This window comes from Thamnophis elegans, chromosome 2 (genome assembly GCF_009769535.1).
Source record: "Thamnophis elegans isolate rThaEle1 chromosome 2, rThaEle1.pri, whole genome shotgun sequence".
Classification (NCBI taxonomy): domain Eukaryota; kingdom Metazoa; phylum Chordata; class Lepidosauria; order Squamata; family Colubridae; genus Thamnophis; species Thamnophis elegans.
The window spans coordinates 47,135,839-47,154,236 of NC_045542.1; the positions used below are offsets into that span (position 1 = coordinate 47,135,839).

The window sequence follows — 18,398 nt, forward strand, 5'->3', positions numbered from 1 at the left end:
GGCTCAGTGGCTAAGACACTGAGAATCCTTAGCACCACATAATAGAGTGAACTCTCATTACTTGTCCCAGCTTCTGCCAACCTAGCAGTCCAAAAGCAAGTAAAAAATGCAAGTAGAAAAATAGGGCCCACCTTTGGTGGGAAGGTAACAGCATTCCGTGTGACTTTAGTGATTAGTCATGCTGCCACATGACAACGGAGACATCTTCGGACAGCGCTGGTTCTTCGGCTTTGAAATAGAGATGAGCACCGCCCCCTAGAGTCAGGAACGACTAGCACAGAGGTGGGTTGCTGCTCTATCTTACCTGCCTGGACGCTTATGCGCAGAAGCGTTACAAGCACACACAGGAGCGTGCCCAAACCTGTAGTAAAAAAATTGCCAACCCACTTCTGGACTAGCACCTATGTGCAAGGGGAACCTTAACCTTTACCTTATTTTAAATTTAGGATGTTTTTTGCCATGCTTCTCTTAACATGTCCTCCCAGTTATTCTGAACAAAAGTCCCCCAAATTCTTCATGGGATTAGTTTCTTGCTTGTCTACAGATTTTGGTGGTGTCTTTGCTCTAAATATTTCATATAGATTTATAGCACTGTCCCCTCATTCTTTCTCTGTCATCCTTTTCCCATTTTGCTTTGATCTCTAGTTACGGTGGGTTTGAGTAGATAAGGTTGACATGGTCCAGGCAAGCCGTGTAAACCACCCCCAGCCCTTCTCTGAAGCAAATGAGCAGTTAAAAAGTGTGAAATGCAAACAAACCAACAAAGAAGACAGGTCCATAACAACAGAACCAATGCAATCTATAAGAGAGAAAGTGAAATATTTTCATTTAAAAGTGGGGTGAACTGAAAACTTTACCTGTTTATTATTTTCAGGTAATTAACAATATTGGTGTGCAAGTTTCATGAAACAAATATGAAGATGTTTTTCATACTACAGGATTCTTCTGCTGTTCTTTACAGCACATCCACATAAAGTTCAGATTTGAAAAAATATATATAATTATGTAAACTTGAAAATTACAGTTTGGAACTATCAAGCAAGCTAATTTTTCTCCATTTTTTCACTTCCTTGATCTCTGACTACTGTTATTTGGTTGTATCGTTACCATTGCCAGTGGTGACATGTTAAAACATGAGGGCTAGAAACATGTTGCCTCCCTTCCCAACAAAGCTGGGTATTCGGAGAGTCACAGGATCCAGTGATTCCACTGTCACAAGATTCTTTCTTATCCACCATTAGCCTAAAAAAGCTTAAGGTTAAAAGGAGTAATTTTCTATCCAATCATCCTTCAGATCCACCTGTTATCTCGCTTGTAGGTCTGCCTAGCATGATAATTATTTATGCCTTGCCAGGAGGAGTTTAAGGGAGAAGCAAACTGACCTTGGAAACCAGTCCCTCAGTTCTTTTGCCCAGATCCATGTTGGTAGGATTTGCTGAGCATACCAAGGCTCAGGTTAATTGCCATAAACAATCTGGTAAGTACTACCAGATGGAGGCCAGCCAGGCCCTTCGTTGGGTACCAAGAAGTGTGTGGCATGCCCTGATTCTTCAAGACCTCACATGCTACAATTTGGCTATGCTGGTTCATAATCAGAGCCGTGTGTGCTCTGCAGGGGAGAAAATGAAAAGCAACGTCTAACACCCCCCCCCAAAGGGGGGGGAATCAAAGTGTGTGCTCAGAATATATTATGCAAAGTAAGGTCAGATTATTTCCATAATTCATTTTGATTGTGGTTTGGAGTTCTCAAGGAAATTTGCTGTTTCAGTCCTTGCTGGCACATTCCACAGGGAAATGATGATAAAACAAGCGGGTGAATGAGGAGAGGCCTTGGAATAGATTTTTTTGGGGGGGAGGGGATAATGGGAAGGAACCACGTTGGACCCAAGCTTCTGACTATGCTGGACAGGTAGTAGCATCTGCTTTCTTTCTCAAGCATTCACTTGTGGCGGCACTTTTAAAGGCCAGATTAAATGTGTTGCCTATAATGGTTTTTGGAACATATTTTAGTGTATTGTGAATTTTGTAAAAGTCTGTCGAATGTCTGTCGAAATTCTCAGTCAGGCCTTAGTTGTCTCAAAGGTGCTTTTTTTTCTTGTTCAAAAGACAACTGGACTGTTTTTTCCTCTTTGAGGAAGAAGAAGAAAAAGTTTCACTTCTCATCCAAGAAGCTTCTCCAGTTCTGATGGCGGGGTGGGGAGAAATGGAAAGGTGGAAGTTATTGGGCCTATTTTAAAATCTAAACCAGGAAGAAATACCTCTGACCATGTAAAAATTCTACTTGCTGATGAAAATCCTAAGATTACAGTGGCAGCAGCCTGATTTTTAACTATGGCTATGAAAAAAGACTTTGAATAACAAATCAATGAACTTCAGTTTAAAGACTGTTATGTAGTATTTATTAAATATTGTACTTGTTAATTTTTTAAAAATTATTTGTCAGGAATAGAATATGCTTGTCACTTGCTTTTGGCTCATTTGGGATAAATAATATTGATTGATTAATTTTACTATTATATTAGCAAACCCTTCTTTCTTATCATGGCCTTTTCACTTGGTCCTTTTACCTATCTATTACCGTCGCTGTTTACATTTTTTAGTCTTTTTAAGCCTACAAAAAATGCACATAGTTAACATAGTAAAATCCTCTCTTAATATTGTTGGGGCACTGCAGAAATGGGAACTTGCACCGAATACGATCTGTCTCAAAGCACAAATCACCTAGCTAATATTTTGCTGACTCTCTCTGTTGTATCTCTCTCTGCACCTTCTCCTTCAGTGATGAGGCCTGCACCAGCGGGCAGCTGGTGGTTGCTAGCCGGGAGAGTCAGTATAAGATTTTTCACTTTCACCATGGTGGCCTGGATAAACTCTCCGAAGTGTTTCAGCAATGGAAGTATTGCACAGAGACGCATCTCAAAGACCAGGTAAGTTTGACTAGAGCAGGCAGGCAGAGGGGTGCAGGAAAACCACCAATTCACCTGATGACAGTAGATTCCCTCCTTATTCCTGACAGCCTCTTGATAATTGGCTGGGTTTTTTTAAAATAATTTTTTAATTTTATTTTAGTACAAATAATCCATATTCCATTAAACAGTGTGTCATCTGGATACAAATATCTTGTGCAATAACAATTAAAAATTACAATCATACTCATTATTTATCTGCTCATGACCTAATACTGATATACATCACATATTTGATACTATAACAATCCTCTTCTTAAGTTATTTAATTCTATTAATATATTTTCTATATTTCATTACTCTACTTTCATTTCTAACTTTCATATTTGTTCTCTAGCCATCGGTAGAATAGTTCCCTGTTCTGAACCCCCCTCTGACCTGCAAATCACCCAGACACAGGCTTGGCTGTTTGCCACTCTTTAATCACGGAGTTATCAACTCCTTTGGCTGAAGGCCCAGACAAGTCTCACATGCAAGAATAGTTGGCAGCAACCCAAAATCCAACAAGCACAGATACAAGACAGACAGAGTATTCCAATACTGTTTCAAACGGTTGTGTCCTGCAAATGTTCCCTCCCAACTTCTCCACTTATATACTCTCTTGGGAGGGGCCAAGCCACAACCACCTGGGCTTAATTATCGTCTCTGAGTCTGCCAAGGTGGCGCAGTGGTTAAATGCAGCACTGCAGGCTACTGCTAGATCAGCAGGTCAGCGGTTCAAATCTCACCGGCTCAGGGTTGACTCAGCCTTCCATCCTTCCGAGGTGGGTAAAATGAGGACCCAGATTGTTGGGGGCAATATGCTGACTCTCTGTAAACTGCTTAGAGAGGCCTGAAAGGCCTATGAAGCGGTATATAAGTCTACTGCTATTGCTATTGCCTTCGGAGCTGCTGCTTCCGTTTCTCCGCCCTTCTTAATCTTGAGTCAGGGACAAACTGCCTTGAATCTTCTCCACTGCTCCATGCCTCAGGCGCCACCTGGTGGCCAACCAGCCTCTCTGGTCCCTGCTCTGAGTCTGAACCCTGCCCAGGGTTCTCCTCATCTTCCCTGTCAGACTCATATGGTTCCTCGCTATCCGAGTCCATCAGCAGCTCAACTGGATCCTGCTGGGCCACAACAGTTCCCATATATAATATTCAGTTTGCTCTTTCTCTTTAATTGCAAGGGTTAACCTATTCATTTCTGCACATTCTAATATTTTCCTGATCACATTCTCAACCGTAGGAATCTCTTCACTTTTCCAGTGTTGTGCAAATACAATCCTGGCTGCTGTTATTACATGAATAATCAAATATACATTTTCTTTACTATAGGTTTCTGGTAAAATCCCCAGCAAAAATATTTTGTGTTTCAAATCAATATGTTCTTGTATCATCTTCTCCAACCACATATGTATTTTTATCCAATATTTTTTGGCTTCGACACATGTCCACCATATAGCATAATAAGATCCGGGTATCTAATGGCATTTCAGAATTTAGCTGATTTATCTTTAAACATCTTTGTCAATCTTGCCGGTGGAAAATGCCATCTATAAAACATCTTATATAAGTTTTCTTTATATGCAGTAGATATTGTTAATTTATAATTTCTAACCCATAGTTGTTGCTGATAGTTGGCTGGGTTTGTAAACTCAGAAAGCTCAGCTAGTTCTTTCTTATACTGTAGAAGTAAGAACAGCAGTACTTCCTGGCTTCATTTTAGATATAATGGAGGCATCCAAAATGCTCATTTCTTCTAAAATTGGGCTAGAAAGAGAACACCTTACATAACAGGAATAAGCTGGCAGGATTATAAGCATGCTTACAGTCATGCCAAAGAAGGCTAGGGAGGGGGTGGGGGAGTTATAATGCTTTATTGGACGTTGAAGATTTGAGCCTAGTTTCGTTTGCTCTCAGTGATTGGGCATGACAGGTTGGCTATATATAAACATGGGCACAGCAGCACAAGCAATCATTTGTCTTTTCCATTTTGCTTGATGTGAGGAGAGATGAAAAACATGCATACATGGGAGAGGGGGAGGGATTTGAATTCCTGTGTAGGATGTATCAGCATGTTTACTGTGCACACAATGGTATACCGGTAGTAGTAGTAATTTATAGTAATATAATAAACAGTAATTTATTTTAAAATTTACAACTGACAACAAACTAATACAAACTAAAAAAAAAACCCAAAATAAAAAAAGATTCAGAAAAGAAAAAAAGAGAATAAATAGAAAGAAAAATAGAAGAGAAAGAAAAATAAAATAAAAAATACAGTAATAAAGAAAAAAAGCATATAAAGAAGATACAATTAAAATTTTAATAACTTATCACTTTTTCTTAAATACAATATATTCTTCCGGGATCTCCTTATCTATAACCAAATGCTTAAAGCCTTGTCATTTTAATACCAATGTCAGCAAAAGGCCATTAAGGCTTATCAGAGAAAACAACATAATCTATTTCTAACCTGGATCATATAAATCAACTTTATACTCCTTTCTTTTTTTTTAAACCATTTTGATCATCAGGCCCTTCAAAATGTCCTAGAACTATGATTTCATTTTTCTTTATTCCGTCATATAACATTCTTCACAGCTTTAATATGTCTTTTTAATAAATCCAATGTAGAAAAATTATCCTGGCTTATCTCTTGGGTTGTTTATTGTTTTTTTCTTTTGCATGTCGAGTGTAACATATTTTGCCATATCATTCTTTTAGTCTGTCATTTTTAAATCCAGTTTCAAATCAGTCTCAATCTTGTGAGGGAGAATTTATTCCCATTTCATCTTTTAGATACAATCTGTCTATAGAGACCAACACTATTAAGATTAATTTCTGAGTCCATTGTTCAAAACTATCTTTCACTAAGCCCAATATTAAAACATTTAGCCTCCTTCTGTATTTGTTTAGGTAGTCCTCAAGTAACAATCACAATTGGGATTGGCACTTCTGTTGCTAAGCAATGCAGTCATTGAATGAGTCATGACCACCCTGATTTTACTGTCTTCTTTTCCATGGTTATTAAGCAAATCACAAGGTCATGAAGCGAATCTGGCTTCCTGTATTAACTTTGCCTGCTGGGTGCACACGCCAGCTGGGAAGGTTGGAAATAGCAATCACAGCAACTCTGCAACCGTCATAAATACATGCAGGTTGCTAAGTGCCTAAATCATGATCATGGGAACATCATGACACTTGTAAGTGCAAGGACCAGTAGTTAGTCACTTTTTTCAGCACCACTGTAAATACTGAATGGTCACTAAACAAATGGTGATAGGTTGAGGACTATCTGTAAGTCAAATTTGAGTGTTCTTCTTTAATTGTTTAGCTTGTTCTAGTTCTCTACAGTGTCCAATTTTTAAAGCCTTATCTTACAGTTTTAACAAAAGAATTCAAAACAAAAGTGTTTTCCCACAGGAAGGATGCTCTTATAATATTGTTTAACTTTCTAAAATCTACATCTAAAATTTTATAAAATCAAAGATTTAATCACCCTTTTGTATTTATGCCCCCACCAATTTTTTTCCCAGTCCTTAAAAGTTGTATTTAGAGATTCTTTTGTTAAGTTTTGGAGGAAACTCACGCAGTGCTGTAAAACATGTCAGTCCAAAAGTTCCTAAAGCTGAAAAACAATTAACCATCAATTTCAGAAAGTGATTAGAAAAGGAAGTATGTGGACCCAGAGTTCTTTCAAAGCTGACCCCGCTTTTATCAAGATGGCTATTCCCTTGTTTCCCAGAGCTCTAAACCCACTGAAGATTGCTGTCTTGTAACAATCTAGAGCAGGGGTGAAATGCTGCCGGTTCGGACCGGTTCCCCCCCCCCCAACCGGTAGTAAAAAAAATGCTACCAGTTCAGGCGAACTGGTATTTCCAATGATCAGCTGTGACGAGGGATTTATATTAGCTAGAATCGTCAGATTTCCTGCTTTCTAGCTAATCTAAATCACGTGGCACAGCAGATTCCCCCCCCCCCCCCGTTCTACTTACCTTTACAGATGCGCTCAGCAGGCACCACCTACCTGCCTGGACGTCATCACATCCCGTTTTTGACGCTCTGTGCATGGGTAGAAGGTCCTGCCCATGCGCAGAGGTGGCAAGTGCGAGCAAAGCAAGCACATGCACATGCATGCTCGCATTTGCGAACCGGTACCGAAGGTAAGTTGATTTCACCCCTGATCTAGAGCATTTGTGGGCAATCTCAAGTTATCTTCTTGTCCAGAGAGGAATAACGAAGAGTTGATCTCCTCACCAGTTTTTTATTCACTGCAGCGTCAGCTCCACAAACTTCAGTTTGCCATTTTGTCCCCAGGAGTCCCTCAACTCCCACCGCTGACACGGTCTTGAGCATTAGGTGTATGCTGATGCCAGCGGATGTACTTCATGAAAGCGTATACTATAATAAATTAGTCATTAATATGCTACAAAACTCATTGTTGAAGCAAAATGGCACAGCTGCCCCTTCTGGAAATTGTTCATTCTGTGGCTCTTTACAGTCCATTCCAATCCTGTTTTGACAAGACCCACTACCATATCTTCCTTTAATTGGCACAAAGACTTTGCAAAGGTCTTAATTATGTGTTTAAAGGTACCGGAGATGCTTGTTAGAAACAGGGCTTCTAAATTCCCTACCTCCTCCCCCCAACACACATTTCTCCTGCTGCTTTCCTCTCATTATAGTGCCACAGGGGCTTGCATTTGTGTGGAGCAACCTTTTGATTTTTAAATTAAATGTCAGCTGCAGTTTTTGCCCTGGAATGGCAAGCGTCCTCAGAGAGCCTGGCACCGCTGCTTCCCTCTTTCCTAACAGCAGGGCTTTTGTATGTGGCCAATCAGATGTAATTTATTACATGCATTCCTGGGCAGGCTCAAGATATGGCTGCAAGCTGGGTGAACTCTGATCTTGGACAAGGAGGGGTGAGAAAGGAAGCCAAACCACAGAGCGATTTTAAGGGGACTCAGAACCTTGATTCCTTCAAGCCAGCAGCTTTCCCCCCAGTTTCCAGAGATTGGCTGGTGGGTTGTTTTTCCAGGAATGGTATCAAGATGAGCTGGAGACCTAAGGCTGAGGCAATCGTGACACGAGCCTTCTCTTTCCTCTTTTGTTTCCAATTAGCAGCTCACCGACATGAAGACCTGCATGCAGTTCTCCATTCGCCGGCCCAAGCTCCCCTCCTCCGAGACCCACCCGGAGGAAAACGCGTACAAGCGCTTAGATGTCTCTGGGTGGCTCCGTCATTTAAACAAGGCTGGACAAGTCGAAGAAGAGTACAAGCTGAGGAAGGTGAGAAGAGACTCAACGGTGCCATGTTTTGCTCTGCAGGTTTCAACAGAGAGCCTCCCTCTGCCAGACTCCGCCGTTTAAGGAATTCTGCCCATTGTCCCTGTTTTGGGCCTATCCTGGCAAAAGGGGAGGAGCTGTACTAGCTAAGCGCAGCAGAACACACACACACACAAGCAAACACACACACACACACACACACAGCCTCCTTCCTAAGTCAGATTGCTGCGAAGCCCTTGTTGGTCACTGCTGCTCTATAAGCTAGGAGGATCTGCGCCTATTGCCACTGGTGCTTGTGCCTCTCTCCTCAGGCCCCAAGAAAGTGCTCAGAAAACTGCCTGGCTTGGAATAAATAGGAGGTGGTGGAATATCTGTGCAAGGCTGGGTCCAAGTGTACCGTTTCCAAGATTGGGGATTAAGCTGTGACGTGAGAATGATGCGTTAATTGTACGGGCCCTCCAGGGGACTTATTGACATTGAAATGAGCTTGATTTGTATCTCCCCTGGGAAATGGGAGGGCTCTGCTTTCCCTCCCAGCATATGCAGATTGTGGGCTCCTGAATCAAGGGAGCTCTTGTCAGGCAGAGTAAAAAGAGCTCCCATTTCAGAAATGCTGACATTTTTCTCTGAACGAGGTTCTCATTCTTCTTCCCTCCCTAGGCTATTTTCTTTGGCGGGATCGATGTCTCAATCCGTGGTGAAGTTTGGCCCTTCTTGTTGCGCTACTATAGCTATGAATCCACTTCGGAAGAGAGGGAGGCTCTCCGTATTGCAAAGAGGGAGGAATATTTTCAGATCCAACAGAAAAGGTGGCTGGGAAGAGATGGCTAATGGCTCAGGAGACTGTTGTAAAATTACCTTGCCCTGCTCTCCTCCCATCCTCTTATCCTCATGCTCGTCCTCATCATCTTTCTATACTACCTTTCATTTATATATTTATATTTACAGACACACATATAGTTCTTGACTTTCCGAAATTATGATAGGCCAATAATGGATGCTTTATAGTAAAACACTTCTGACTGTCATAAAATGTTGTGCCCCCACCACCACCACACACACAGTGTCATGGCCACATTTCTCACCTTTACATCCAGTTGCAGAGTCTTGCAAACAAATAACCATAATCTGCAAAGATTTTAGCCAATTTTCGGCGGGGGGACACCAATTTGAAAGAATAGGATTGTACTTAGAACCAAATTAGCAATCACAGACTGTAGCAACAACCGGGAATCTAATTTCGTTGCAAGTTGAGGGCTACCAACACATATGTACAATACATAGATATATACAAAATTCCTCAAGGAATTACATCTGTTTTCTCCGCAACCCTGTATGGTGCGTTGGACTGAGATGAAGGACTGATCCAAAGTCACCCTTGTTGCCTATTATGCCTAAGGCAGGCCTAGAACTCCCAGTCTCCTGGTTTCTAGGCCAGCACCTTGACCATTATACCAAACTGATTCTCTCATAACTAAAGACCAAAGCATCTCTGTTATTAGAAACAGGAGTAGGGAATACCCAGTACCATTATGATGGAGAGAAGGAGATTTGTCTGCGACAGAATTCCAAGTGAAGTACTTCACAGACCTGATTCATCGGGCATATTGAGCCATCATTTCTTTAAATATGGTTTGTTGAATAAATCACAACTGGTTTCACACATGCCAAATCATAAATATCCAGACAAAACAGTTAAATCTATAGGGCTGACTGTATTTACACATACCAATAACTGCTGGCAAAGATCATCCAGAGTTTTAGGGCTTGATAATAATCTCTGATGACAGCCAGTGTGTCTCTACTTTCTATCAAGTTCCAAGGTATCTGAACATATTTTTTAGAAGGGGCTGAAAAGAAGAACCTGAACTTTGTGGTCAATTGGAAGGAAGAATGGGGAATCAGATTTAGACGGGTGACACACACTGTGAAAATTCAAGCTTTTTTATTTGCATATGGTGAATTCACCACTGACCCCGACCAGGAATGTATTACACAATGAAAACTAGCACTTTGACTTGCACCCCTGTCATATTTGGGTTATAGTAGCGGACTGTTTATGGGTCTGCCTTTGAAAAGTGTTTGGAAATTTCAGCAAATATAGAACCCTGCAAATATAGAATCGGTTATTGATGAGGGTGAGTTGTAGAACACATGTCCTGCCCTTATTACGTGGTCCATTTTTCAGATTATTGGATTGTATCTTGGGACTTGGTTCTTCCCTTTAGAACTGCATAGGTTCAACATCTTCAGGCAAAGCTTTTCCCTTGGTCCAGAGGTGGTATTTAGCAGGTTCTGACCAGTTCTGGAGAACCAGTAACGGAGATTTTGAGTAATTCGGAGAACCGGCAAATACCACCTCTGACTGGCCCTACCCCATCTATTCTCTGCCTCCCAAGTCCCAGCTGATCGGGAGGAAATGGGGATTTTACAGTATCCTTCCCCTGCCACGCCCACCAAGCCACGCCCACAGAACCAGTAGTAAAAAAATTCAAATCCCACCACTGCTTTGGTCCCTTCATCATAATCAGAAGCACATTTAGGTGCAATTGAAAAGAAGGCTGTTTTGGCTGTTTTTGATTTTTGTAGCCTCCTGCAAAAGGAGCCAGGGTAGTGATAATTCCACCGCCAACAATCAGATGAGTTTAAATTTGAGGATGTTGTTTGCCAATTTTAAGCTGATGCAAAACTGTGTATAACTGCTTTTTTTTTTTTTAACAGACTACTTATCATTTTGTATGCTGTGTTTGGTTTGCTCTTGTGTGCCCTGAAAGGACATATTAGGGCTGTGCAGTTCTTTGTATCGGGAAGAGAGTGCTTTTGAATTCTAACATTATCCCATCTGCAGCTCATTCAAGAACTTTCTAGGGTGGCATAGCTGCATTGGAAACCCTTTGCAGCGGCTTAAAAGAAACACACGGAGTAATGAGTAGCAGCAGGTGATGGATACGCACTCCCAAGCATTCCAAAGCATCTCTTTCCAATCGAATCTCACCCACAGCAAAGCTCTACCATAGGTGTGCAATAACTCCTGTGTTCCACAGGCTCTCCCTGGCACCAGATGAGCAAAAGGCCTTCTGGAGGAATGTGCAGTTCACTGTTGACAAAGACGTGGTGAGGACTGACCGCAGTAACCAGTTTTTCCGAGGAGAGAACAACCCCAATGTGGAGACTATGAGGTGATCATTTTTTCCAATTAATACCAAACAGTACACCAAGTGCACTTTATTGGTCAGTCCAAATTCATCCTTGCTTAGACAAAACCCTTCAAAGGATTTCCAGGCCAATGGAGAAAGTTACAGGCCTTTTCTCTTAAAGTGGCTAATCTTACTCAGTGTAAAGCAGTTTCAAATGTTTCGCATGCTTTGTCTCTTTAAACAGTCTTTCACATTCTGGAGCCTTCCAAATATGGCTTGCCTGCCTCTGAATTCATAGCTAGTAGGTTCCAAATACGTTCTGGCGGGGAATTAAGTGGGCTGTAGACCAGTTAACAGAAGGGCACTAGGTTGGGAAAGGCTGCTGGACAGCAATCCAGGAAGATGTGAGTTATGCCCAGTACAAATAAATAAAATACTGCAGGTGGGGGATTAAAACACAGAGAGAATGCTTTGTCTCAGGCCTCTCGGTAGCTCAGGGGTTCATGTTCTCCTGGAAATTATGTACTTTCTGTGTCATGGTTGTCCTTTTCTCCCCATTTTCCTTTGTTTTAAAAGAAACTTCTGGCCAATGGTTCCTTGGGAAGAGAAGAACGGAACTCTCTGACTTCCATTATCCCTAATCTCCCTTTCTGGTTTTTTTTTCTTTTTTTTAAAAAATTGTCCTCGTCTTAGGCGGATCTTGCTGAACTATGCAGTGTACAACCCGGCCATTGGCTATTCCCAGGGAATGTCTGACCTCGTGGCCCCCATCCTTGCTGAGGTTCTGGATGAATCGGATACTTTCTGGTGCTTTGTTGGTTTGATGCAGAACACGATCTTTATCAGCTCCCCTCGGGATGAGGATATGGAAAAGCAGCTGGTGAGGCTTGGAGCTGGGGGCCTTCTCTGTTTCCTCTTCATTCCCTTCCCTGTCATTCCCCAAGAAATCCAAAGCATGGGATCTATACCCGGGGCTGCCAAAGACCTTGAGTATCCCACAAGAAAAACGGAAGGGTGTGAGGAGTTCTGTCAGGAAAGCAGAAACGGGGAGGTTATGCTCGCAAGAGGCCTCGGCAACGCAGAAAGATCCACTTCCTGGCAGCTCCCAGGGCTTCTTGCCCAGATCTAGCCCTTCTGTTATCAGCAAGTTTTTTTTTTTAATTGGTGGGTCCAACAATCAATGCAGCCAGCTCTGGGTAGGCCTGTGAGCTTCTGTTGATCCAGGAGGGTATGAAGAGGGAATGTAGGAAAACCAGAAGGCGCAGCTGTGGCTGTCCCTCTTTCTCTTCTTCCCTGGCTGTGACTGAGCCGACCACCATTGTCTCTTTGCAGATGTACCTGCGAGAACTGCTGCGATTGATGCACGTACGCTTTTACCAGCACCTGGCTTCCCTTGGGGAGGACGGCCTTCAGATGCTTTTCTGTCACCGCTGGATCCTCCTCTGCTTTAAGCGAGAGTTTCCGGACGCTGAAGCCCTGCGCATGTGGGAAGCCTGCTGGGCTCATTATCAGGTGAGGCCTGGGAGCAGCTTGCTCTGGGCCCTGCATTCTGCTGCCCGTGGCGGTCCCTGCTTTCCAGCTCCCTGTCCCAGTCTTGATGGGAAGCCAAACAGGCTTCCCGGACTCCTCTGAGTGATCTTCGGGCCTTCCTTTCCGTGTCCCCTGCCCCCTTTGTCTCCTGTGACATTACACAAACAGATGTAAATTTCCCTCTTGATGATTCATTCTGAAGCTTCTGGGCCTCTCTTGTTGCTGTGGCCACCCATCAACCTGACAGGCCTTCTGCCTGCTGTGCAGTTGCCTCTGCAGTTTGGCTGCCCTGCCCCTCCCAAGCGTAAACGCTGATGCCTGCTCTGTGCAATCTCTCTTGAGAGAGAGAGAGAGAGAGAGAGAGAGAGAGAGAGAGCGCCAGGCCTACCCTACCTCCACAGTGTCTCTTGTGAGGTTAGCCCCAGGTCCCAACAGCAGGAAAACAAGCGTATGGTTTGTGTCGGACCTGATCTTGTCCTGTAAACGGAGGCTGCCACCAAACCACATTCACCATATGCTGCTAACTCTCATTTCTCTCTGCCAAATAGTTGCTCTCTGGTGGTGGTCCAAGGAGGGGGGGCGGTGAAGGGGGGAGAAAATGCCTGGAGCAAGCTTGCCTCAAATTAGCACAGAGCAGCAGCCAGGAAGGTTGCTCTTCTTGGCTCCGGCTCTGGCTTCGCTTCCTCTTAGCTGCCTGATCTAGACGTCTGTGGGAATAACGTGTTACCCAAGACAAACCGAATCCTTCAGCCAAACCTAATTCAGAAGGGAAAGATCAGAGCTTTGATCATACATTAATAAAGCGTATCATGTTAAATGCCAAAGTTCTTAAGTATGGGGCCAGCCCTAAAGACTGCTAGGATTTAAAAAATAAATCTGACTCTTAAATCCTGCATTGATTTCATAGGAGGCAGTGAGTTCTAGTTCCGCCTTAGCCATGAAAGCTGGTTGGGTGATTTTTGGGCCAGTCATTCTCTCTCAGCCCAACCCACCTCACAGGGTGGCTGTTTTGGGGGAAATAAGAAGAAAAAGGAATATTATGTATGTTTACCACCTTAAGTTATTTATAAAGTAATAAAGGCAGGATAAAAGAAATCTAATAAAACTGTGGTCACATTTGTATTCTATTCAAGTACATCATTATTATTGTTTTACTAATCTTGGGCACCAAGCTTTATAGCTTGATTTATCAGCTTTAGCCTCCTCCCCCCCCCCCCCAAACAAAACACCTCTCATTGAAGTAAGATTTCCCATACTTTTGATAGCACTCTCTAAAAATCCCTGTGGGAGCTCATTCCAGTTGCTTGGCTATTATGAAATGGATCTGTGTGTTGCCTCTGAGTAGGGGTGGGCAACTACGCCCCCTTTGTGACCTGTGGTTTTCCAATTCCCAGCTGGCTCAGGAATTCTGGGAATTGAAGTCCACTGCTTGTAAAGGAGCTGTAGTTGCCTACTCCCGCTCTGGAGGCAACCGGTATTGACTCCTTCATCTGACAGCAGGGGGCAGCATTGCAACCTTCATGTGTCCTAATAGTGGCTATATTTCAGAGACGCTGCAATCAAAGCAGGATGGGCATGTATAACATCCTACTCGTTGTTAGCAGTGTCACAGAATGGCAGTCTTCGGTTTCCCTTAGCCATTGATGACTGTCTTTCAGGCCTGATCTTTCCTAATGCAATCTCCAGCACAATTGGGTACCTGCAATCTCAGCTGAAGATTCAGCTTGAATTCAGTGGGGCTGAGGTTAGTGTGTGAGCAGTTAGTTTTCTCTAATGATGTCCTTCACCTGGATGGACATGATCTCCCTTGATCCCCAGTTAGACGGAAGGCAGCAGCTCAAAGAAAGCCAGTGTATAACCTTCCTTCATGTGGTCCCAGGATTTGAGCTAATGTTTTACTCATCCTTTGCTCTGGGCATCCTTGAGGTTAAAAATTATTGGACTATAGAGCATCCACTCACTGATACGTATCCCTGATGGAAACAGTGCCAATCTGCCCATGGTGCCTGTGCTGGAGATTACAGACTCCAAAACATTTGTTTTCCTCTGGGGTGTTCCCCCCCCACTTATTTCCTTAAAGAAAATAGTCTGCTGTCTAGGTGAGGAAAAAAAACTGAAATGCAAATGAAAGCTGTGGATTAATCTACTGTATTCATAGTCTGAAATTCAAGCCATAACACCCCACAAGTTCTGCATTACATGAAACGCCTACTTTTGTCTTTAAGGTTTCTGCTATATTAAAATAGCAATAATGTTTCTCTTCCATCTTGTCATATAATTCATGATCACCATTAATTGCCTTTTATTCTGTTGCCATTTTTGGGGTGCTTTCTCTTAGCCCAAGAAACCCCTTCAAAGCATTGTTGGTGCTAACTGTCTTCTTGGTTACTTTCGCTGCAGACGGACTATTTCCATCTCTTCATCTGTGTGGCTATTGTGGTGATCTATGGGGATGATGTCATTGAGCAGCAACTGGCTACGGACCAGATGCTGCTACACTTTGGGAACCTCACCATGCACATGAATGGGGAGCTCATACTCAGGAAGGTAAACCAATGCCCAGGGTTCAAGCGAAAACTTCTGGGAAGAGTTTTATGGACTTTAAAGGAGCGCATGCAACATTGGGTCCAATGTGAGAGGGTTTTGGGGGTGTCTATCGAGTGAAATGCTACCGATTGGGACTGGTTTGCCCGGACTGGTAGTAAAAAATGCTACTGGTTTGCCCGTCGTTCTGATGATCAGCTGTGCAACAATCAGCTGTGCTGCATGATTTATATTCTCTAGAAAGCAGGAAATCCTAGCGAATCTAAATTGCGCGGCATAGCTGTTCCCTCCCCCTCGCTGTTCTACGTATCTTTGCAGACTCAGAAAAGGCTTCTTAATCATTTTTCAGCACTGCACAGTGGCACCTGCAATGGGCATGGGCGCAAAGCGTGCCTGTGCGCGCGAAGCAAACCAGTAGCAGACTTCAGAGCACTTCACCCCTGGTGTCTTATGTGTGATCAGCCTTCATTATAACTTACCATGGGCATGGTTTAGACAAGCTCAGCCAATCCAGATAGCTGTCTTCAGTGGACCTAAACATATCCTACTGTCTCTCTCTTCCAGGCTAGGAGTTTGCTCTATCAGTTCCGCCTGCTACCCCGGATCCCCTGCAGTCTGCACGACCTGTGCAAACTCTGCGGAACAGGCATGTGGGACAGCGGCTACATCCCCGCCGTGGAATGTACTGGAAATCACCCTGACTCAGATAGCTGCCCGTATGGAGGCATGGTGGATGAGCCATCTCCCAAGTCAGGAAATGATTGCAGAAGGGGACTTAAAAAACGAGAGGTCTTTGCTTTCCGGAAATGAGACTGTTCAGGATCATATATCAGCTACATGAGGACTGCAAAGCGGTGGGCACAGAAAACTCAGCACAATCAGGGCCTGGCAAGCAAAAAAAAAAAAAAAAAAAGTGAACGAAACAGGTTTCTCTTCTGATCCAAAAATAAAGCTGGTCATGGGAGGAGAACAGGAATGATACAGAATGGAAGAGCTTCCTGCTTTGTGATCAGAGCTGGATTTTGATGTGCATCATACTAGGAAGCGGGTTGAATGGACAATGGAGGTGCTTTGTAGTTTGGAACAAATGGAGAGAGAGGCTGAGCTGGCAAATCGGGGTCAAAAGTGACCCAGGGTTCCCTGCCCCCCTCGTCAAGAAGGGAATGGTGACTGCTTTAGAAAATGAATCCACAACCAGCAACCCTGATGGTAGGTAAAGGGGCAGGGTCAACCTTGCCCCTTTGCCCAGGTGCACCCACACACCTATGCATGCAGATACTGCTTTAACCAAAATGCACCACTCACTGGCTTTATGTGAAGCCATGATGACCACCTGGAGTATAGTCTGCCAAAAAACAATAAAAATACAAACTTTGGGGTTCCGAAAGGAAACATTTCAGTGTGTGTGTAAACCTTGGTCACTGTATTTTTAAAAGCCTTTAGTTTTTTCTCCATAGACACACCGAACAGGAAAGTGAGAATCAACAACTTCACTGTGAATGTAAATTATGCAAAATAACACCTCATACAAGATGGTCTGTTTGATTGAAACTTCTCAAGTAAAACAAACTGGAAAAAGTGCTTCTCGGTATCCCAATGAGAAGAATCCCTTTGAGGCATTTAGCTTCATTAAGAACTTCTTTGGGGGTCAGAGAAAGAAGGCTACAAATTTCAGACCCATTGCGTTCTCCTTTCAAACCAGTAGCCTACATTTAGCTGGCCTCCTCCAGTTTTACTGCTGTTGATTTAACTGTTTCCTAGTTAAAATAACAATTTAAAAAAACTACTTTACTGCAAGTGGTAGGATCATCCTGAAATACCGAGGTGGTGAAATTAACGCCTCCCTGAATAACGTGAGGATTATTTCAGTCACTTAGTTCAGTTCAAAAGTTATTTAGGTCAAAGACCAGTATAGAAGAAAACAATTAACAAACTGTTTAAAAATAAAAGAGGAAGGAAGGCCAAGCTAAAAAGATAGTACCCGCTATTATTGCCAATATACATTTTTCAGCCATTAGAATTTGTCTCTTCATCAAATAGCAAGGCAGTGAAGCTCTTCTTGCTACATCTGTCCCAAAGAGGACACTTGGATCTGGGCCTAGGGGAAATCCACAAGTTAGAGGGGTGAGCAAAGGCAGCTATTTGGGTTATTATTTTAAAATTGTTTATTTTTAAATTTATTAAAACTTGTAAGAGAGAAGCTCCACCCAGCTCTCGTGACCTGTTGCTTTGAAATGTAGGCCTTGCACTAAATGAGCTGCCAGGCTCTTCACACAGGTTGCAAAGTGTGAGGTGTCTTCAGAGATATTAAGTAATGCCTTTGTTAAAAGCCACAGCTGTCCCCTTCATAACCCTAACAAAAACAGCAAGATTTACAACACCTCCCTGCCTCAGCCAAAGGCAGCCTGTTACTTTATATGGAAATGGGAATTGCCAAGTGCTGATAATTTCACCCGTTAAAAAAAAAAAAGTCATTTTTAGTTTTCAGATAGGTTGGATTATCTCTCCTTTGGAAGAAGATAAATATTTCCAAATCTAGTTGAAAGGAATCTGGTGGCTGGGCTATAAAATGTTATTCAGTGTTTTGTCCAGAAATTGCATTAAAAAAAAAAAACACAGCATGGACATTTTATAACGAACACAATTTATTGTCATCAAATTGCAGCAGAAACTGGGCTGTATTACAAGAGTAGTTTCTAACAGTTTGCTAAGCTTTTCTGAGTGAGATGGGCAGCATATAAATTAAATAAATTAAAAATAGACAAGATAAATTTAAAAAGCTTTGCAATACAGTATAATTGGACATGACTGCTGCAAATCAGAATTTGAGTGTTTTGCCTGGCTTCTGTATATATTTTAAAGATTGAAATCCCAGTGGCAGACTGATAGGGCTATACTTACAGGCTGAATTTGAGGCTGTATTGCAGGGAAGAGAATAGCCCACAGCAGACCA

At 42.7% G+C, this 18,398-nt stretch overlaps 1 protein-coding gene across 2 annotated transcripts in view; it reads left to right on the forward strand.

The window, feature by feature from the left end:
- Positions 1–17,963, forward strand: part of TBC1D16 (TBC1 domain family member 16) — an 84,775-nt gene extending 66,812 nt beyond the window's left edge. Inside the window, exons 5-12 of one of the 2 annotated variants that reach the window (XM_032210846.1) lie at positions 2,780–2,927; positions 8,070–8,237; positions 8,895–9,043; positions 11,279–11,413; positions 12,065–12,251; positions 12,704–12,883; positions 15,302–15,448; positions 16,010–17,963. In XM_032210846.1, the coding sequence (XP_032066737.1) occupies positions 2,780–2,927; positions 8,070–8,237; positions 8,895–9,043; positions 11,279–11,413; positions 12,065–12,251; positions 12,704–12,883; positions 15,302–15,448; positions 16,010–16,255 (1,360 nt within the window). In that variant the 3' untranslated portion in view covers positions 16,256–17,963. The remainder of the gene's footprint in view (positions 1–2,779; positions 2,928–8,069; positions 8,238–8,894; positions 9,044–11,278; positions 11,414–12,064; positions 12,252–12,703; positions 12,884–15,301; positions 15,449–16,009) is intronic. The other variant, XM_032210847.1, reaches the window with a different exon arrangement.
- Positions 17,964–18,398: the final 435 nt, after the last annotated feature.